At 38.9% G+C, this 23,125-nt stretch overlaps 1 protein-coding gene across 1 annotated transcript in view; it reads left to right on the forward strand.

The window, feature by feature from the left end:
* Positions 1-23,098, forward strand: part of LOC104494414 (neurabin-1-like) — a gene marked incomplete at its 3' end in the record, with an annotated part of 61,728 nt that extends 38,630 nt beyond the window's left edge. The window contains exons 8-16 of the mRNA XM_010137234.1: positions 2,687-2,740; positions 5,070-5,299; positions 6,680-6,776; positions 6,896-7,067; positions 14,483-14,640; positions 15,239-15,539; positions 19,529-19,616; positions 19,716-19,793; positions 22,900-23,098. Of these exons, the coding sequence (XP_010135536.1) occupies positions 2,687-2,740; positions 5,070-5,299; positions 6,680-6,776; positions 6,896-7,067; positions 14,483-14,640; positions 15,239-15,539; positions 19,529-19,616; positions 19,716-19,793; positions 22,900-23,098 (1,377 nt within the window). The remainder of the gene's footprint in view (positions 1-2,686; positions 2,741-5,069; positions 5,300-6,679; positions 6,777-6,895; positions 7,068-14,482; positions 14,641-15,238; positions 15,540-19,528; positions 19,617-19,715; positions 19,794-22,899) is intronic.
* Between the last annotated feature and the right edge of the window lie 27 nt (positions 23,099-23,125).

Below are 23,125 nucleotides of genomic sequence, written 5' to 3' on the forward strand. Positions count from 1 at the left end.
CAGGAAAGCGCCTTTCTCTTCTGCCTCAGTGGGATCTGCTGTACCATGTACTGATTCAGTGATCTGACTGGGTGCTCAGTATTCATTTTTTTAACTTAATAACAGATAGTATAAAAATAACTCTTAAAACCATCTGTACCTGAGCAGATTGTCATTTATGCAACAATTTGGGGTTTATTTGTATGTAATAGTAATCTGTTTAAGTGCTGCTTATGACTTGTGAGGTTTTAGAAGAGATGGGAATGGACTGTAAGCAGGTTGTCTAAGGCTTTGAGTCTTGGTTTTTTTATTTCATTTGATTTCATTTGAACTCTGCAAAGGACAAAGTCTAGCTTATCTGTCCTTCCAATGATTTTGTCTCACTCTAAAACAAGGAGGTAGAACAACCTGGGCACTTTATAAATACCATAACATTTCTGGATGGTTCTTTCATAACTTTGTACTACTAACAGAAATGGAATGATGAGAAAAACAGTTCACAGCCTCTGAAAACTGCAGATCAGCAGTTGAGTGTGCTCAAAAAGTGCAAGTAATCTCTTGCAGATGCTGATTAAAGTATGTTCTTAGTTTCCTCTACTATGTGTGATTACAAAATGTATATATCCTTCTTGGCTTCCTGGTCTACTGGGTGGAGTAGCACCACTGGCCATTTCTTGCTGATAATACCAGCTCCAGGGCTGCCAACCGCCCTGTTCCCAGCTGCTCTGGCAGCTCTCTGTCCTGGACCAGTAGCCCTGCTCTCATGTGGCACTTCCTCATGAACCCCATGTGATCTGTGGGTTAGCTGTGTGCTCAGAGCAGATTTGGTCTGGCCTCATACGTGTTCCACCTGCTAGTGTGCCTGGTGTGCCTCCACATTGTACACGTTTCTGCAAGCCATTAAAGTCAGTGGCTGGTTTAATTTCAAATTAAATCTTATATGCATTTATACTGAGCGCTTGAAGATTAGTAACACTTTTCTGTGCAAAGTCAAAAAGTGAATATAAGTAACATGATGCTGGGGATCAGAAGTGCTTACAGTCTCCTCTGGACACAGTGACCAAGAAGTGAGCATTGGAAAGAAGATTCCTAAACTGACAGAATTGGTCACATCAGTGTCTCTTTTATTCCTCCCAGCTTAAATTTAGTAATCCTCCACCAGAAAGGACTAGGTTTATTCATGAGATAGGTAAGGTTGTTTCGCTAACCAAAGTGCATCTCAGAATGTGCATTTCCTATGCCACAAGAAGTGCATTCAAGAGGCTCCATGAAGAGGAAATTTCAAAAGTAGCTTGGTCTTTCTCAAAGATACTTGAACTGATGTGCTCTGCGATGGCTCCTGTTATTTTGAAAATTACTGCTCTCCTCCCAGGTTCTCTTTTGGGTTATATATATTTTTTTTGTTTCAAGAATGTGATCATTGCTTCACCAGAGATGATAATTTTGGTTCAGTACAACTCCCTCACATACTCCATTATCTCAACAGAAACTATTCCCAAAGGCTCCCGTTAGTCTTGTAAGGGAAGTAATGCCCATGTAAAACATGCTTTTCCATAACGATTCCTGGTATTCATAAATAATGGACAAAAGGCTTTGTCTCAGGGGTGTAATTCATTATTTGCATGTGCCCTCAACTCCTTACCCAACACACAAAAATCACTGATTCAGATTAAACAATGCTTTAGATTTAAAGTTGTGGGGCATGTCAGAAGTTTGTCTGTGCCATGTGCTTTAAATAATAAAGCAGCAGTGATTCGGCTGCTGACCAGTATTGGCTGCATGTGCACGATCATTTCCATTTGGATTAGGGTTATGCCGTTGAACCCGTAGTTCAGTTTGTATTTCAGAGTGTTCTTGTAGCCTGTGAAAAGCAGACCTTTGGGGTGACACTAAAGATGTTTCCTGACATTTCCTAATACACTCAGCTAATGAGTTTTCACTCTGCAGGATCAGACTACTGTAGGTTAGTCCAAGAGAAATCCCCCCGGGAGGTGTGCTGGTGGATGCCAGGTCCTCAACACCAGTTGTACAGATCCATTGTTACTGTGGCACACCGCTTGGTAATGCAACTACAACCTTCATCACACTGCCTGGCCTGTTAATCTACTTGTAGTTATTTTGTGTGCTTGAATGCCATTTCCTATTCTTTACATTTTCCCTGTGTAATCTCTCTCAACTGAGATTGGCTAGCTCGACCAGAATAACTCCAGCTAATGGTGGAGAAGAATAGCATCAGTTTACCTTTTTTCTTTCATGAAATAAATGTGTGGAATCTTCCCTCAAGGTTTTCCTGACTCCTTGGGTTGTTAAATCACTTATTTCCGTATTTGTCTTTTTGTAACGTGCCTGCTTTAATCAGTGCAGTGTGACTTTCTGACAGCACTGGGATGTATTTCACGTTCACATCAGAGGACAGCAAAGCCCAGCAGGATAACATCTTTTTTTTAAGCATAAGACATTTGGTTTTGCTAAACAGATTGGATGTTCTGATTTGAAATTATGAGTGGTTAGACAGCATCCTATCTTTAATTAGGTTGCACAGACTGAGTCATTTTGCAAGCTAGACATTTTAATTTACAATCTACTGCACTGCAGCACTCTTCAAGGCCTTCTGCTGTGTAATAAGGATTTCAACTTGCAGCACAGGCTTTAAAAATACTGGAGTACTCTGTGACTTCACTTGTTTATTTTATATTTTCAATTTTAGTTGCAAATCAAACATGCAGTTACAGAAGCTGAAATTCAGAAGCTGAAGACGAAGGTAAGAATCAATATACGGTTATTACATGCTGCTTTTTTCCTCTTGTGCAAAATAAGATCTGAAGATGGATCTTTATGTGGGTGGAGAAGTCAACATCCTTGTTAAAGGCTGATTAAGAAGCACAGTGGCTCAGTTAAATCTTGCCTTGGTGTTTATTCTCTATTCAAAGTTTAAAGTAAAATTGTAAGTGCTGCTATTAAGACGAACTGCCAACTTGTGTAGCTTCAGTTAAACATATATTTAAAGGGGTATCATAACAGCTAAATAGCAGATTTCTAGTTTTACAATTCTAATGCATTTTCTCAGGTTTTTAAATTGTCTTTGGATTGAATATTGAAATCTAAGTTAGTAGATTTTTTTATTTATTAGTGATGTTAAAGTATCCTGTTTACGCTAGTTTCTTTTTTTGATGTTTAAGAAAAAACTAAGGTATTTAATAGAAATTAATTTTTGTATACAGAAGAAAATGTGCTGTTTCATATTGTTACAGTTCTCTTTAAAAGATAGTCTAGAAAGGACAAAGCTTGCTGGTTTAACAGAAAACATCTCCTAACCAATTGCTAGGTATTAGATTGAATTTCCTGTAGCAATAAAAGGGAATTGTATTTTTTTTATACTAGGATAACCTTTATGGGAAGTCAAGTGATAATTCAGATGTTGAGTAATATTAGGTTTTATAATGACATCTTTCTCTTTGAATAAATTATGAAGGAAATGCAGAGAAAGAGAAAATTGTAATTCAGAAAAAGATTTTAGATTTTTATTTCTTTCTAGCAACATTTGCACTCACCGTATATTTTGCATAGTGTTTATCAAATCTGCATAAATTATTGTTGAAAACAAATTCAAAGTGCAGCTATTTTCTGTAAGGACAGTTTCTGTTGTATTGTTCCAGTTCAGAAATTCAGAAATCTTGTCTTCCTCTGCTTTTCAGTTCCAGTCTAGCAATCGGAGCTGCATTGGGATTGTGCCAAGCCCCATTGACTTGATGGCAATGATGCATGGTTGTAAACATTCAGCTGTGCAAATCCATTTGCAAGATGAGGGTTAATGTACCTTTTTGTGTTGGACTTCTTTATCTAGTGTTTTAATAGAGCCGAAGAAAATGTGGGTAGATTAGGTATATTAGTAGGAAAACTGCAAACAAGTTATTTTATTTGTGTGTGTATTATCCATAATGCTAGCAGAACTGCGTAGAGCAAATTAAACAATCTTGGTAAGTAAGCAGTGATGTTAAGGAACTTTTTGTTTTCTGTAAATTCTGGGAGCTAAAATATACAAGCTGCTAAAGAACCCTACTCTTGTCCAGCACCAAACATTGAAACCTGCAGGTAGGTTCAGTTGGGAAATGAGAAGCCTAACACAAAAAAACCTATCCAAAAAACTGGCAAAGGAGCTAACATTTGCTATAAACCCAGACGTAGAATTCAGACTTCTTTGAAGTTGCTTGGAATAAATCATTGGGCTTCACTGGTGCCAGTGGAACTAGCAGTGGAACTACACTGGTCATAGAGTTAAGCAGTGCTGATGTGTTTGGCAGAATTGGCACCTGAAATCTTCAACAGCGATGGCTTATTTTCCTTTTGAATTAGCTCCTTACGACTCAGTAAGCAAGTCTGAAGAAAAAAAGAGTAATATCTTTGTAACAGGTTCTCTTTGTGCTCGTAGTAGTTCTGGCACAGTTTCAGTATTGGATGCAAAACTCAGTGCTTGCTTAAATGAAAAAAGGTTCTAGGTAGCGATCCAGTGTTAAATTTTGAATTATGCTCCAGCCTCTTTTGTTTGGCTTTCTAGATTAAGCAAGTTTATGACATGAAAACACACATTGTAAGAATTCAATAGAATTTCTCTCTTAGGGGAAAAGCAAATCGGTTAGGTCAGTCAGCCTTTTTCCTGTTGTTTTCTAAATTCTTCTTAAATCAAATATGGAACCTGGAAATCGGATTCTCCTCCAAAATAAGAGATTTCATGGTTTCTGAAAGTGTATGAATGCTTAGCAACACCTGAGCCACATGCATAGTAAAATGCATCCACAGTTCTTATTGATCCACCCTGCAGTTTGCCTGAGTTGGCACTTGTGTCAGTATAACTCAGAGAAGCATAGAGGCTGCACTGGAACACAGAGTAAAGCCTCTCCTTTGTTTTATGAGGAAGAATAATGTATGTATCAGCCTGGAATTTGTCCTGGAATGCTCTTTTCACTGCTAGCATATTACTGTTACAGTTATTAATTCACTGATTTTCGCTATTCATGTGGTTTGAGTTAATCTTGAGCTGTTAAGCTGCACTTCGAGTTTTTTACTGACTACATCTCCACTCTTTTGTTCAGCTGCAGGCTGCTGAGAATGAGAAGGTGAGGTGGGAATTAGAGAAGACCCAACTCCAGCAGAACATTGAGGAGAATAAGGAAAGGATGATGAAATTAGAGAGTTATTGGATTGAGGCACAAACTCTGTGCCACACGGTGAATGAGCACCTCAAGGAGACTCAAAGCCAGTATCAGGCTCTGGAGAAGAAATATAACAAGGCAAAGAAATTGATCAAGGATTTTCAGCAAAAGTAAGCAGCCATGCCAGGCTCAGCAAATGGCTTAGTGGCCAGATAGGAAACATATATGTGATATATTTTGAAATATAAAACCCACTATTAAACACCTGTAAGGTAAACACTATTTTTCACTTTTTTTTTTTCCACCACTAAAAATATGGATTCTTTGTTACGGAAAAATGCTAGTGGTATTCAAGTATTAGTTTAGTATTTTTGAAAAATACTGCAACTAAATAAAGACTTAGTCTGTAGTATTCCACGTAGGAATATTTCAGAATTACTAGATAACTCCGTGTGATAGCAAGCAACAAAGAGTAATCAGAGTCAAACATTTGATTAGCAAGGTTTGCAGCAATTTATATGGATACTGTGTTAGCTGGATTCAGTCCTGCTGTATACTAATGTAACATCAAAGAGAAAATTGTTTTGTTACATTTTGTATTTTATTTTTCTTCTTCTTCTAGAAGCCAAGAATATTTGAGCTGAGTCGAGCTAACTGGTGATTACCTGGCCCCATCTGCTTCATTGGGTCCCCTCTCCCTGATGGCTAGGAAAAATAATAACATAATGCCTTTCTATAACAGCTTCCATTCCCCCAAATACCTTTTTTTTGCAGCAAGTTTTTCATTTTCTGCTGTAACATACTCGTTTAAAGAGGAAAACAACATACAGCAATGTCCAGTGACAACTGGGAGTGCAGAACACCCTGTCCCATTAAAAAGCGGTTTAGATAGTCAAAATGTCATTACCTATCTTGACTGCTCCAAAACTAGCACCTTATGTGCTTTGTGTCACAAATGACTTAGATTTTCAAAATAAAAAGAAGTAGGGAAAATAGCTACAAAGAGCTTGGATAGCCTTTCTGTGGTTATTCTCCTTTATATTAGTAGAAGTTCCAGTCACTTGTTTTTAACTATCTCAGACTTCTAAAATCACCTAACATATTTCCCTTTAGCTTACTAGAAAATTAGATTTGTACCTGGAAACTTGGGGATCTCCTGTCTGTGAAGGAGTGCAGTCATACTCTAACAGAGATTTTGCTCCATTTCCTACAACATAAACTAAGCTTACGTTCTTTTCATTGTAGATACAGATTATGAAATAATTAGTTTGTTTTAACTGCCTTGATTATCAGTTAGAACAACTGAGATTTTTTTTTCAAATAAATTTCTCTTACCATTTTTATATCTTCAACTAGCATATTCCTTTAGGCTAAATAATTGTTTAGGGTTTTGTCCTAATTACAGTTCCATACTTCTTACTAGGTTAGTAATAAATTATTTGTTAAGGACAGTTTTTACTCATGTCTAGCTTACGAAATACCAGAACGTTTTATTTTCTGTTTGAATCTGATTGCTTCGATGACAGTGAATACATCTTTTTTTCCCTAAGAGAACTTGACTTCATCAAACGCCAGGAAGCTGAACGAAAGAAAATAGAAGATTTGGAGAAAGCACATCTTGCAGAGGTTCAAAGCTTACAAGCTCGTGTGAGTACTCTCGTATTTGAAGAATGAGACTGTTCTGTCTGATATTCTAGAAAAAAAACGTATCTAATGTATGCGTGTGTTTGTGTGTTATGGGTAACACTGTGTTGTGTTTCTTTCAGATACGAGACTTGGAAGCAGAAGTTTTCAGGCTTATGAAGCAAAATGGGAGCCAGGTTAACAATAACAACAACATTTTTGAAAGGCAGACATCTTTTGGAGAAGTTTCTAGAGGAGATCCAGTGGAAAATCTAGATACTAAGCAAGTGTCCTGCCTGGATGGCTTAAGTCAAGGTTTGTTTGAACCAAACCATTACTGCTATTAATGTGTATGTAAATAGCATGGTTATCATTTAGGATTTAAAAGAAACAATTAATAATGCCAGGATATTGTTTTTCCAAAATCCACTATCTAATGACAGCTATATCAGGGTTGTACCAAATAATGCCAATTTAGAGTCCCACGATAGCTATACAATGTATATTCTTAATGGAAGTGGCTAAGTGCTAATAAAGCAAAGACCATTATTGATTTCTTAAAGCTTTCAGTGGGATGTCATCCACATTTAGGTTTTAATTTGATGCTTCTGTTATGTTAATAAAGTAGGGGGAAATCGAGTTTTCTCCTGTGTTCCTAAATCTGTCCTTAATTGCCCAACCACCAAAGATCAAACAAAAACAGTTACCAGAAGAAGAAAAACAATGTTAAATCTACCACTTTAAATGGATCTTGGCAGATTCTGATCCTACCTTCATACAGACATCAAAAGGAACCATGTAGGTGGCACTTAACATTTCTCAGGTTGGAGCCTTTTGTGAATAAAATGCAAATTCTTTACTAGTGCATTAATTAAGAAACTTACTCAGCTTTAGCACAGCCTGATTTACTACATAAGACTTGCTAGACTTTGTTCTACATTACCGAAGAAGCAGAACAATTTGTGGCATCACTGAGATCTGGATTGATGCTGTCTGCAGGGTGACTCTTTTTACATAGAAAAGATAATTCCCGTTTTTCAGGCTGTGCCAGTGAAAATATACACATAACTTTCACTGCTTTAGTTACAGCTCTGTAATTGCAAGTGGCTCTCATTGTTGAAGTATATGCAGAATTAAAGCCATTTTAGGTCTACTGCCTTGGAACAAAATTGTTTGGTGCAGGAGCAATATTTACCATGTATTAAGTAACATCTGTGAAAACAGGTGTTAGGAGTGTTGGAATTCTGACAAGAGAACACTATACTGTGCTCCGATATAGGTTTTCATTTAACATAAACTATAATATCATTTATTTCTCTGTGGAAAAAATACATTTACATTACCAAATAAACCAATTTCTAGCAAGCGCAGAGATGTCTTATTAAAATTTATACTTTAGCAGTGGTTTCATGTGTGTATCCAAACCGAATATTGCTCTACAAACGAATCAGTATGAATTACATTTTAACAAAGTATGTGTATAAAAAAGAGCTAGCCCTGCTGAAGTGTTATTTGGGTGATATGCAGACCTGGTGGAACTGGTTTCACAAATCTTCTTCATTCAGAGATGTTTCTTTCTAGCAAGTGTTTATTATACTGAAATCTCTGAAGTTCAGGAAGGCATTCAAGATGATAAGAAAGTCTGTATTTCTGCCATAGAGACTCAGTAAGTGTATTAAATACTTAGCAACAGTGTTAACAGAAACCCTTTTGGTAGTTTGCATCAGGAGAGGAAAGTGTGTTTTCTTTACCTGACTCACAAAAATCATGTTTACACTTACTGTTGTAACATTGTCAACATACATCTATGGATCAGGAGCTGAAATCCAAGAATTTCTACTTGTGAAAAAAACCTATTTGTAAAATCCTTTCCAAAAATCTGAAAATTCTTTGTGTAGCATTAAAATTCAGAGTGTCAGCACTTCCAAATTATATATTTCAATTGACATATTTGCATGAAAGTTTTAATTTTCCAAGAGCTGCCATTTTTCATTGCAAAAATATTCCCCTGAAGAAGTGTTACCAGTGTTCAGTACTTCTGAGAGTCAGAACAGACTATCTGTGAATTTAAATGCCCAAGTTTAACCACCCGAATACAAACACTAATTATTTGCTAGGAAAAATAGACAATCAGCAATGACTTTTTGAAAGCACGAAAAGTATAGTTAGACCTTAGAGTCCAGGCCAGATTTGTGTTTTTAACAAGAGAAAAAGAAAAAACTTTTTGTTTTTTTTTAAAACATGCTGTAGCATCATTGACTTCCATGTACCTTTTCTAGTAAGTTCTGTATCTCTGAAATCTGTAATGCAGTGATACTTGCTTAGGAAACAAAGAGCCTATATCACCCTTGTGTAAACCTTTTAAGTAAAGGACTTGCCATTGTCTAGTAATACTAATCACTAATAATTAGTATACATACTAACCAACCCATGGATGTTTGCAGAGGCACTATAAAGGGCAGGGGAGATGTCCATTATGTATTTGGAGGGTGAGCGGAGTTCCTCTGGGTGGAGTGTGTTGTGCACGCCGACTTTGTGGCATTCATGCAAGCAGTCCCGTCTCTTTTCTGGCTTTTGTTTGGCAACTAACACACATTTTTTTATCAAGCCTCAGCGTTAGGTTTGCGGGGTGGGACTGCGTGTGCGCAGCCACATCCTGTAATTTTTATTCTGAAGTTTGCAGGTCTGTCTTCCCTCAAAAAATCTGGTTATATAAAAATATATATTGTAATTGAAATTATACCAAGTATATTTTTTGCTTCAGTGTAATCTGAGATGTTTATTACAACCTTGCCTGGCAATATAGATTTGGGATGCAGCTTGACGGTTGCATACCTATGAGCACAGCTGTACCTGCCGTTGCAGGTCCTCCAGACGTGTTTAGCATTGTGCCAGACTGTGTGACTCCTCAGGCTGTAATATAACCTCATCCTGAGTTTGCGGGGCTGCCAGTAACATCAGTGCAAGTTAGAAAGAGAAAATCAAAGCCATTATGGCCCACAGAGTTCTTCCTTTGCTGTGCCAGGGAATACTAGGAGCCTGAGGATTGCATTTCTTTTACAAATAACATGATTTATTCTGAGAGTCCAGAAAAACAGATTAAAGTGCATTGTAGCTTTCTGGTTTAGTGGCCATGAGCTGTGTCAAGAGTAGAGAATCTAGCTATTTACTGGGAGGAGTCAGTGGTTTGAAATCGAAACAGGTCAGTGCCCTTGCTGACTTTGACAATATTTGCTCATCTTTCTGCAAATGCCCGCTTTGATGGCTGTGCTTTCTGGGTGCCTCGAGATACCCAGGGACACACCAGTGCACAGAAGGAGATTTTGAAATCTTATCAGCCTGTATAATGGAAAAACAGTGGGAGGACAGGCGAGCTCTATCTCACTCCACAGTGGTACTGAAATAATTCAGATAGAAGCCCATTGGAGTCAAGTGGTTGAAAGTCTGCTGAAAGAAAGTCTAAATACATTGTATCTGAGAACAAAATAAAACCTGTTACAACTTTTATGTGAGAGATTTATTAGATTTCCCCATGGGTTGGTTGATTCTTAGAGAAACGTGTGGGATGCATGTTTGTGCCAGGGAGCAGTGAGGGCCAGAGGCTCTCTGCAGAAGAGAAAGCTAGGACTGAGGGTGACAATGCATATGGCTAGGGCAGAGACCACCCAACAGCAGCCCAGTCTCACTGCACCCAAGCATGGTGAGCAGAGCAGGTCCAGTGATGAAAACCAGGGTCAGCTGGGATCCTGGGCCAGTTCCTGGTGGGAAGGCAGGTCTGAAGGAAAGCTGGGAAGTCTGTCCGTGGGTTGTGGCTCATGTCCAGATCCACATGACCGAAGGATGAGAGCTCAGCTCCAATGCAGCTGTGGTGTGGAAGAAGGGAAGCCCATATTGACACTGAGAGAGCTCTTTGCAGCAGGCTCAGCCACAGTTCAGGTTCATGCAGTGCAACAGAGAGCTGCCATTGAGTGCAAGCAGCCCAGCTCTGGGGTGGAGGGAGCAGTAAGCTCCAGGCACAGATGGTGATTTGCTGTAACAAATCTGTGCCTAACCATTTGAAAGCTGTGTCGATAGTTTGCATAATTTCAGCAGTGAAAGGAAGGGATCCATGGAAGTGTGTGCACCTGAAAGAACAAATATAAGCAGTTCAAGTAATGACAATGTGCAGTTACGCTATCGAGTACTTATGGTGAAAACATAATTACAAGTCAGGCAATGCTAATGATTCTGCAGTGTCAGCCAAATGTAGAATTTAACTTTTACACAAGGAAGAAAAGCAAAACATGGTACTGGAAATCTTTGCAGTGCTTTAGGACAATGTAAATCTGCAAAAATAAAAATGAGTTTGAATGAGTCTTACCCCTCAGTTGTTCACTGGCGTAGTAACTCAACCTGTGGCTCAGATTTCAAGAAGCAGTTTGAGCTGAACTGACAGATCACTACTGTTGAAGTTGGAGACCCCATGCCATCCCTGTCTTTGTTGAGCCACCTGGTTCTGCCTCTTCCATTGCCCTGTTCCAGCACTTACACACTTCTGTGCACACACTGAAGTGATTCACTGAAACAGCAGAAAACTGACCAAGAGGGAAGGAGGCTTGAGTGTCAGACTAAAATTGTATAGTTCCTGCTGGGTCAGTCATTTGAATCAGCAAGCTGCAGTCCATATCCTGGAGAACTCGGGGCCAGGGGTTTGTGACAACCAGAGGAAGAGCAAGTGGTAAGTCACTGAAATGCTTCCACCCTTGGTGAAATCACGGTCTCTGAGACTGAAGGATAGGATGCCATGGAAAGCAATGAGAAGATTTTTAGGCTTGCTCAAGTTCGTCAACATTTCTTCATTGCATTCAGTGAGGCTAAGGTATCTCTGTTTATATTGGTTTAAAGCAAAAATGTCTGTAATTAGTGTGTTGTGGATGCAGTGGTTAGACAAGTAAATCTAATGGATCCTGGTTTGATTTGTACTATGAGGACTGCAAAAAAGAAAAACCTGGTTAAAACCATAAAGAAGCGTTTCCTTGTCTGCTGTTGTCCTGGGTTCGGCTAGCATTGGGTCAATTTTCACAAGAAGCTGGGAGGGGCCACAGCCATGATAGCTGAACCGAACCAGCCAATGGGCTATTCAATACTCTACTGACATCATGCCCATTATATAAAGGGGGAGCTGGCCAAGGAAAGGGAATGTAACGAGCTGCGCTTGCGTTGGCTGGTGGTGGCATGGAGGCTTCAGCAGCAGCAGTGGCAGATAGTGAGCAGTTCACTCGTTCTGTATATGATTTCATTAGTAGTGTTGTCGTTACTGTTGTTTCTTCCCTCTGTGGTGTTCTAGTTAACTCTCCTTAACCCACAGCGTTTTACCTTTTTCCTCCAATTCTCCTCCTCATTCCAGTGGGGTGGGTGGGTGAGGGAGCAGCCTCGTGGTGCTTAGTTGCCAGCTGGACTTAACTCTTGACAGGTGTAAAATATGAAAACATCTTTTAAAATGTGTTTCATCTTGCTGCAGCTTTGTAAAATGCTCTATTTGCTGAAATACCTCGATTTCATTTGAGTGGATGATTGATAGTTAAGAGAAGTGCAGTTGTGTTAGCTTTATTTGTAGAGGCAGGCCATATATGAAGTATACTGTGCTCACAAGACATTCAGGAATAGGGTGGCTTCAAACATAGGCAGGTAATATGGTTTCATTGTTCCATTTTATATATGAAATACTCCCCCAGTTTTTATGTATCACATAATGATTTTCAGACAGTAGAAAGACAACAGTAACTAAACATGAGAGTGACAGTGTCCAGCTCTTCTGATGCTATATAAAAATAACACAGTACTGGGGTTTGGGGTTTTTTGTATTTTATTATTTTCGAGAACATATGGTAGAAAACAAGATCTGCATAAACACCAGATGTTCAGAAAATATAGCAACTTCATAGAGTTAAGAAGTGTGAGAGTGGAGTTCACGTGCCGTCTTTCACCCAGATCTTCTGGTGACTCTTGTTGGGTTTTGTTGGGATAATTACTGCTGACTTATTGCAGGTGTCTCAGAGAGTTTTTGAGCTGTTAGGTCAAGATAATGACAGATCTAACAGTCCATGTCCTGCTCCACACAATGTAGTCATTTTTCAAATCAGGAAGAACCAGAGTCCCTTCTCTCTTGTACATATCATGACGTTCCCATTCCTTCCTGGAGCAGCTGTCATTCAGGGTGCCTTTCACGGACCTTCTAGATGGTTTCATTTCATTTCACTTTCACTGTCATGATAAACTTCATGCAGCATTACTGGTTACAGTGAAAATTTACTTCAGCAGTTACAGGTTCTTACTGCAAAGCTGTAGCACTGCTCTATCAATGATTTTGCCAAAATGTGTTGTTGTTGGAAAGCTGAAACCAGACAACTGCCGTAGGTGGTGATAATCGTAACTCCTGGTTAAGGAAAGAGGCTTGATACAGTGTTTTCTGATGTGATCTGAGTGCAAGGGAGGCAAGGCTGTATTTGTGTTAGGTCATTCATATCAACCTGTGTGAGGGATCACGATGGTTGGTGGTGACAGAGATGTTTTACTTAAGTTTAGCTGAGTTTATGTAAATTTAAAGAGTTTGAAAGAACTCTGAATAAAAGAGGGAAGAGTCTACAAGAGGAGGTAATGGTTCTGAGGACAGTATGGCAAGGGGGGAAGTAACACATGAGACATCTTGGTGCTAATAAAATGATGCTTTTACTTGCAGAGAGACTGTAGTGAACAATTGGGCCATTTCATTTGTAGTGTCAGATAGGACTTTGAACAACAGATGACCTCAAAATCCAGAGGAGGATTGAAATTCCTCTCTGCTGTCCCTTCCTGAGAGGGACAGTGTGATAGAATAAGCAACCTGTTTCACTGCAGGTCCAAAGGAATGAGTTTAACACTTGGTTTACAATCCTGTGAAAGGCTACTTGTGAAGCAGTCCAGTCACAAATGTTTATCTCGACATTGGGGCACTATCTGAATCACTCTCTGTGCACTAATGACCAAAGACATTGATTGCCCATAATTTACCCATGTTGCACAAGGTTATTTTGGGCAACATTCAGTACAGAAAGGAACAAGTCATGTTCTGTAAATTTGTAAGCCATTCTGATTATGAGAAAAGGTAAATCACCATGAGGACTGCTCTAGATATTTCTTCTGTAATTGGTCGAGCGGTCTGCAAAACTGGCGAAGTTATCAGGGAAATGCTTAGTGGGGCAGCTCTGGGGAAAAATGGCAGTCCAGTCCCTCCTCCTCAAGTGAATTAAAAGAACAGGAGTGGGGGAAAATGAATTGGTCCCCTGGGTCTAAATTGGTATATTTATCTGTCAAAGAGCGGTGAGTGAGGACTCCTTCGCTTTATGCCCTGATGGAGGAGAAATCTCTGCAGGCCAAGCACATGCAAGTCCCTCTGAAGGAGTTTAAGTAGACCTGCTTTCTGGGCTAGCACAGCTGGTTTTGTGTAGTCCTTCATGTGTAAAAGTAGGAATCATTTGTTGAATTTCTAAATAGTTGCAGGTGATTCTTTGCTACGCACCTACTGGATCTGTACAGATGAACTGGTTGATGGTTTATACAAGTAACTTTTTATTTTGAATGTGTACTTTAGCAGTTATGAAGATACAAGTACAACACGCAAAATGCATGTACTCGCAATCGCAGGTCCTGTCTTAGGAAACAGTAGTGAAAGATACCTTTGTTAAATAGCTTCAAATCATGTTTCCATACAGATTTCAACGAAGCAGTGCCAGAAACAGAAAGACTGGACTCCAAAGCTCTGAAGACTCGAGCTCAGCTTTCAGTGAAGAACAAGCGGCAGAGGCCTTCTAGAACAAGGCTGTATGATAGCATCAGTTCAACTGATGGAGAAGACAGCCTTGAACGAAAGGTGAGAAGGACTTTACCCTCTCTTTCAGGCTTTCTATGGAATGCTAGATTGCCCCTGTAAGTGATTTCATCCTCTGTCTTTGTCCTTTAATTGTAGCACAGGCAGTGTATTTTTCCTCTGTGGCCAATATGCTATGAATGACTTTGTGATGTGCAAGTCTGGTCTCCTTTGAGTCAACGCACCTGGTTTTTTTGTTTTTCCTGTGAGTTTTGTTGTTTGTTTTTTTTTTTTTTAACAGGAACCCTGGGCTTTCTGATTTATGTGTGTTTTATAAAGCAGAGTGGGTCCTTTCATTTATGCAGGAGGTGAAAAGAACTTGAATTGTGCATTTCTCTTTGTTAATTTGTTAATGCAATTGATACAATATTCACTCATTGTTTTGTCCTATTCTGACTTCTGTCTGAAAGCAAATTATCAATAAACAACACTGTGTGTGGTATCAAAAGGTAATAGCATGAATTGCTAAAGCACTTCATACAACTAAAGGCTAAATAACGAAGGCTAAATAATGAATAAAAGAATTGCATGTTCAAAGTAAACCTTTCTCTGATTGGTTACTAAATTGTATAACCTGCTTTATAATCTCTTATACCAACAGCCGTCAAACAGTTACAGTAGTCCCATGCACATTTCAAAATCACCACTGCCCTTATGCATGAGAGCATCCTCACCAGCATCAGATTCTGGTGCTTCCTCCCTCTCCCCCGTGGCTAGCGGTGCAGCAATCTCACTTGACAACTTAACTGAAAACCAAGAAGAAGGACAGCACCACAAAGGAGGTGTCCTTTTCCCCCATCCTCAGGGAGACACTCCACTTTCCTCTCCTTCAAAATCTGGGCACAGCTCTGAAGCATCTCCTTTGCATTACCCAGCTGGCAGGACTATTTTACAGGATAAAGGTATTATTATTTTTTACAATAAATTGATGCATCATTTTGCTCACTTACATCTACTTCATGAACTTCTGTTGTGTGGTAGGACCTTAGCAGCTAGAAGGCCATCCGTTTGTAACTTGTTTTGTCTACCTGGAAGTCAAAAAATTACAAATGACCTGGTATGGTAGTATAAGGACAAAGTTTAAAATGGGGTTGAGAATGGCTTTTTTTTTTTTTTTTTTTTTTTTTTAAACCTCACTCAAAAAACTAGGGGGAAGTCGCCTTTAAGAAAATCTTGTATTTTGTTTTAAAAAAACAAAATTATTTGGCCTTGGGACATTCCTCTATTAGAAACATGCTTAGCACACTGTACTTACTGGAATTATGTGATTTTGGCATTCCTAGATGCTTTTTTTGGAGGGTGGGGAAAGGAACGTAAAGCAAAAGTAACAGATTGTAGCTTTTAATTGCTGAGAGGCGGAACAGTCTAGATTAAACACGAGGTTAGTATCTGGAGACTCTTCATTTATAGAAAAAAAAATGAAGTTATTCGTTGGGGAGGTTGGCTGCATTGTCATTTATTTAATTCAGATTCTTTAAACGTGAGGTGGATGCAATCATACCTAGCTCAGGTACATGTCTCAGATACCAGTTTATTAAATGCATTAACAATACTATATGGCACAGAATACTGAGCCCTCCTTTTCAGATGCCTTGTGGAGTCAAAATTAGCCTTTTACACAACTTCAGCATTCTTAGCTATGTAACTTGCATTGTCTAACCATCACGTAGCTAAAATACATGATAAAAATTGTTTATAAGCGATGACTGTGGGAATAGGTCTGAATAGGTTCATTGGCTTACTTAACTGAAAAGAACAATTTGATGGGGATTTTTGTTTGTCTGTGTGTCTGAGAAGACTTGCCACTTATTTACAACCTATTTTTTCTTCACCTTCAGGTCTTTCACACAGATTTCTAAAAGATATTTACGAAGGTCTGTTGAATTTAGGAAAACAATAATATATGCTATCTTTTTTACATGGGTTCTGAAATAGCTAGTCTTACTGTGTTGCCTCTCATTGTTCAATTTTTACTGATTCAAAGTTAAATCCAATTTTTGAGTTTTGCCAGTAAAAATAAGGGTGTGAACATAAGAATGTGACTTTCCAAACTCGTACTTCAGCTTGAGTGTATTATTGGTTTATCAGTGAAGTTGTAAATCATGCTTGATAAAAATTTAGTGGAGACTATCTCTGTAGTATAAGAAATAGGGTATTGTATTACACCCACTGTGTTGTTCTTTCCAATTTAGGTTTGAAAATTAATCTCTGTCTAAATATTTGTGTCATGCTTTCCCCACTGTGACCGTTAAGTAAACAGCCAGTGCTTTCAGGTGTATCCAAAGCAATTTTGTTTCAAATGGAAAAATTGTATTTAATAAGTCCTATAAAAAAGAAGTATCCTAAAGCAGTTGTTTGGCAGCAAGTGTTGTAGCAGTATTTTTAAAATTACTTATTAATTTTCCTGTCAAACTCTTACAGGTCAGAAAATAGAAAGGGCTGTAGTATTTGTTCTGTGTATTCATGTAGGGTTGTTTTTAGAGGTGGAAGGAGAGCACATATGAGGACACGTGTGTCCATTGGTTAATCTCTCATTAGCAAAAGTGAGTATTAGCAAGCTCACACCTTTTTTCTTATGAGATCCTGCAGTGTTGTGGGAAGAGCTGAAGTGGCATGAAATCAGATTCATTGCAAAGTGATGAGGAATTTTGCTTGTTGGTGTTTTAAGCATAACTTCTTCATCTGTGTGTATGATTAATTTATTTTCTTCAGTCCTGCCTGTTTTGTGCAGCAGCATCCTTTGACATCCTTTGACAAGGCAGCCAAGGTGACCCCTATGGGCAGTCCTCCACTGGTGTAAGGCCATTTTGTAACCTTGGGGGAGACAGTTAGGTCTGCTGTCCTTTCACATCCATCAGCCACAGATTACTTACACCAGCAACTTGAGGGTAAAAATGATGGATTAAACTTTTGTGTGATTTATTCTGAGGAACTGGCTCTCTCTCACCACCTCTGAAAAAGTACAAGGAGCTGGGGAAGATGCACCCGTGCAAGGTGGTCAAAATCCTTCCTGCTCAGGCAGAGCACCTGCAGCCCTGGTTCATGGCTTCTGCCATGTTCCAAGCACTGCAGACCTCCAGGTGCACGAACCAGCAAGAACCTGTAAGACCCTGCAGGTTCAGATCTACTCTGCCGCTGAAGCCGGTTTGGGGACCTAGTCCATCATTCTATGCATTGTATCCCATAGCCAGCATGAGTGTTTTCCCAGGCAAATCGTCATTAATGAAGAGGGCCCTGGTTGGACCAAGCTGCGTGTGAGTGGGAGCACAGTTATACAAGACACTGTGCCATACCAGGTGGCTGCTACCTGTCCCTGCTGAGCTCTCAAGATTATTTCATCTACCTCAGCACCAAAGCCTCCAGCTACTAAATGCTTTTGTTATTTGCCCACCACAAGAGCAGCGTACCTTATAGTTTCACTAATTGTCATCAAGTTTCTCAAAAAGCCCACTGCCCCTAGCCCCCAAGCCCCACTTGCCTGTGAATAGCTACTGTAAAAATAAACATTATGACTTTTATTCTTGAAAGTGGCTATTTCGACAGTGGTTAAATGAAAGTATGCATTAAAGGTGAAAGAGGAAGGGAGAGGAGTATGTGCACTGTAGGGTTGATGCCAAGTGTGAATTGCCTGAGGTTTTCCTCGGCCTCCCTGAGGAATGGATTTCTTCTCAGGAGACTTCACCTTGTTTCTGTCACTATTCGTATCACTTTTTCTCTGTTTGCTTTTTTGCCATGAGATTACTTGTCAATTGTCTTCATATGTTTCTTTGTAACATAAGGACTTGAGTTGGTAGAAATAGTATGTCTTTTAGGGTGTGGTATTGCTTTTCCCAGGCTTCGTGAACCAGTTGTGCATTGAATTTTTTACTTGAATGAAAACTTGGCCAAATATTATCTGCAAAGCAATGTGCAAAGTTCTGTACACATAGTTGACTGTTCTGTGATAGTGCTAATTAGTGCTGGGTTAATTCCGAAGCTTAATTTATGCCAGCTACAGCAGGATAAATTCACAAACACAGCAGTGCTTTCTGTTAAAAGGCACTATACAACTTGGAAAAGTCACCAAACCACAAGTGACATGAATGAATGACCTTCATTTGTTTCCTCTGGAGTATTTGCAGGCACTCTGCATTTAAGAATCAGAAAAACTGTGTCTGAATATTTGAACTGCTGTGTATTTTCTTTTAGCTTCCATATAGATTTCACAGGATGTTTTGCAGACTCAGACGCATTGTTTTGTCTTTATAGGTACTGCAGGCTGTTTCCTCTTTAGGCTTTAACAGTGTTTGTAGAAGAGATCAACAATTGGTAGATGTCTCAGGGCAAATTTATTAACTAAGCTTCTTCAAATTCTTTTTTTCTTTAATTCAGAATTATTAGATTTAAAATGTTTATTTTAGCAAAGATGTTAAAGCTAAACAGATAACTGTTACCTAGCATGTCCATGATGAAAGGTACCCTTGGCTCCAGAGTTCAAGAAAGCGTTTCAGGAGTCGTTTTGGAAGTAAAGCATACATACCAACTGAATTCCGTAAAGGGAAACTTTTAGCAACTGCTGCTGAGTTTAAACATGGATTTGCCTGTGAAACTTTTGTGTTATTGACATACTACATATTGATTAAAATTCAACCAAAATTAACTCTTAATTTTTTTCAATTAAAATAAGATTTTCATGTGTATTCTGAAAGTACTTTTTTATTTTTATTCCTTCTCACACTATCTTACAAATTAGAAGAGTTCACCTAGTTAAATCACGTACCCACTCACGTGTTCATGTATGCTTATATAATTATGAAAAGATACACAATCTGTTCTGGGTGGAAAGTGGAAGAGCTATCAGTAGCAATTAAAAATAATAATGTACATTCTTCCGTGTACAAATGTATCCTAGATGGTGCCACATGTGCTCAGGCAGCAAGAACAACTAGCCCTACTATAGGGCATACAGAAAAACTAAAGCGAAAACTTGCAGATCTTGGGTAAGCATTTTTGTTATTCAAAATACTTGTTTCTATCATTAGAAGGACTGAAAGTTTAATTTCAAAGATGTTTTCTGATGTTTTCTAATGTTCTTGTAGGGCTCCCTTGAGAAGGAGTTCAAACAAGGGCAAGAAACGGAAAGAGAAGGAAACTATTAGGGTGACCTATGACAGTAGGTATGGGTAAAAGATTGAGGACACAAGAAATGGTATGCTGGAAACATTGGAAAAAACTAATCATCTGAGCAGATGGGAACATTAACAGTCCTGCCAACTTCATATAAATAAGTGTTAAGCTTTGAGATAATCTCCTGTGCTTACAAACCTAAATTTGTTAACTCATGAAAGACTAACATATAATCTAAAAATACTTGGAGGCTTATAATATCATGGCATCACTACTGTTGCATTCACTAGTGGGATTTGCAGGAACGGGTTATCAGAGCTAACCTACAGGATGCACACACAGTCAGTTAATACTATCTGTGAACCAAAAATCTTGACACAATACCACTTTTTTTTCTTAAAAAAAAAAAAAAAGCCCCCTGAGTGAGGGGGCAGCAGCTATTCACTGCAGCTTCACAGCACCCGCATCAGGAATGCTTTCAGAAGGGTTTGTTTCTGAAGATGAACATCATAATTTGAAAATAAATAGGGAAAATGCCAACTGCATTTGTCCCATCACCAACTCTGAGGGAAGGAGTGGTGAATTCCTTGTGAGTTCTGATGAGACCACATCAGCGTCTGGACTCTGAATAAAAAAATGAATGGTCAAATTGGCAGGAAGCAATCTCCGCAAAAGGAAATGTAGATTTTTACTGAAGTTCTCTCCTCACATTCTGCTGAGTCTGACAAGACCACAGCTACAGGGGATGGTACCTGGTTCCAGGTATGAGAAATAAGTTAATGTCAGCAGTGCTAAGCAAACTTAATATATTCCAAAAGTCTAGAAGGGACATAGCAACTCAAAAACTCTTTGCACGTAAAACAATGCAAAAGAGGAAGGTTTGAGAAGAGGAAGAAGACTTTGAATGCTGCTCAGAAAATCATTGTGGTGAAGAATATTCTCACACTGTGAGTGTTCTCACACTGTGAGAACCAGTGTGTAGCTGCTTGTGGAGTTTTGCTGACCGTCTAATATATGGAGACCCAGTGATGAGTATACTGTATAGTTCTGTAAAATCATAAAAGCAAAAGAAATCTTAGACTCTGGACAGTCCTCCAGGCACACTGCACAGAAGTAGAGTGTTCTGTCTCAGCATACATTTGCACATTTGTATGCTGCAAGCATCTGGTGGGATCTTACAGTGATTTTAGGCGACAGTAGTTGCCTTTGCGCTGGTGTCAAAAAACCCACTCCAGCTGGTTCCACTGGTGTGTCTGCTTGCAGTGTGACCTGGAGTTAGTGATACTCACTGCTGGATTTCCGTAGTGACGGGGAAGTTTGTTAAGGCATAGTCTCTGCAGCTCTGTGTAGCTGTAAGGCAGCTAGTGCCCTTAGCAGTGTATTAAACATCATGTGGCATTTAAATACCAATCCACAGGGTGAGGGAAGTGAATGTATACTTTTTGTAAGAACTTGCTGTGTTCCTTATACCCACTTAATATGTTACAAACGTTTGCGAGGTCCCAGAGGGAACTTAGAGAAAGCAGACCTCAGCGTAGAGAGATTAGTTGCTTATTAGATCATTTGATAAATCAGTTATTTGTATTGTTTGTTAGTATTTCTGAGTTTGGATACAGTTACTAAAAGCAAATCTTAATACTGCTTTCAAAGTTAAAATCTATAAGCATTTGTAATTCTCACTGTGCTTCTGTAAACTGGAACGTTTTTATTTCAGTATAACTTTTTAAACACCCGTTACTTCCTTTGTTACTAAATCCTAAAGAATTTGCCACAGAAGAAATGTCAGGATGTTTTCTCTGCAGTCCAAAGCTCTATAAGCTCTTTAAAAGAAGGAAGATGATCAAAAGACAGCATCCTGTTACAATTACGTCCATTACAGCAACTGATTGATGTAGAATTAATCACGCTGTCAGGTGGATGTTGCATGCATTATTTTGCCATTGCCAAAAAATAGAACTCAGGATGTGTAAATAAAATTAACTTCCTGAGACTGCCACTGATGTTACATATATAAAAATTTCACCATTTAAGTAAGAAGCATATATTCCCCTGCCTGAAGCTAGGTGGTTTGGGGAATACTGTTTTTTTCTTTCTACTTTCAAGCAAGATTAGAGAATGAGGAAGGAGTACAGGACTGGGTACTTTTCTTTATGTAGCTAAAGGGAGGGAGGATCCTTCATCTACTTCCATGGGTGGGGGCCCTTTGACAACCTCCGTTTCATCCATACAGGAAAGAGGCTTCACAATATACAAAGCTGTAGTGATTGTGTTAGTAGTGATTTAGAAGCTGTCCAGAAGGTAGAAGCTGAGGGGAGTTTTACATACGTGTGATTTACTGGTGGCTGCTAAGAGCAGCAGAACTTTAATGCTCTGAAACAGTAATATATATGTTGATATAAGTAATAGGAGAATATGTGATATGCATAATTTCTATGAGGCAGAGGATTTGCATAGTTATTTTTAATTTACATACTGTACAGTTGACATGATATATTTAGTGAGTAATTTCGACATTTTATTTTATAACTGTTACCTTTGCCTTGATCAGATTATCCTAGCAACATTCATTTCTGAAAAGAGAGAAGGTGACAGTATCACATAGGTGTTTCTTTCGTTTTTCTGTAATAATATTTTTAATACTTAAAATCAAGATAATGATACTCTATTGGTATTTAGCTGTTGTAACAAAGGCACATCTCCGTAGGTGGATACAGACACACCTGATTCATTCTGCCTATGCTCGAAATCCAAGCCAGACTTTCTCTGGTAACCAGAGCCCACTTGGGTCAGTGCTGAGTCTAATATATGTAATCATGCTGAGATACCATTGGGGCTCAGAAATGCACCGACACAACATGTGGCTTCTTGACTGGAGCTGGTTCACATCTGAATGGCAGGAGCACAGGCATTTTCAGCTGGTGTCTGTCTCTGTTTGCTCGATGTATTTTGTCCAAGACAGCTTGAGTGAAAAAAAGAATCCAAAGAACCCACTTTTTTCTCCTTTTGCTGGGAGATTTCAGGCATGCCCCTACCAGCTGTGTACTACTCAGTTCTTTAGTCACGGTTACAGGGAGTGAACAATAAACTGCCACTGTAGCATTTTGTTCTCTCTTTTTTTATAATCTGTACATATTCCTGCTCCTTTCTCTTAAACAGGACTGCCAGAGAGGTGTTGCAGAAATCAGCAAACATTAAATCTTTAGCAGAGCGATCCTCCTCTCTCCCACACTGTGTACCATTCACATGGTATGGAGAGAGTTGGAAGGGATCCAACTCTTCTAGCAACGTGCCATCGCCTACCAGCTCAACTGAACCTTCCTCTGAAAATATAAGTCCAGCTAAAAAAGGGTCAAAGGTAGAAACTAAAAACTACCTTATTCCC

The sequence above is a fragment of the Buceros rhinoceros genome, unplaced genomic scaffold (genome assembly GCF_000710305.1).
Source record: "Buceros rhinoceros silvestris isolate BGI_N320 unplaced genomic scaffold, ASM71030v1 scaffold18925, whole genome shotgun sequence".
Taxonomy (NCBI): Eukaryota; Metazoa; Chordata; class Aves; order Bucerotiformes; family Bucerotidae; genus Buceros; species Buceros rhinoceros.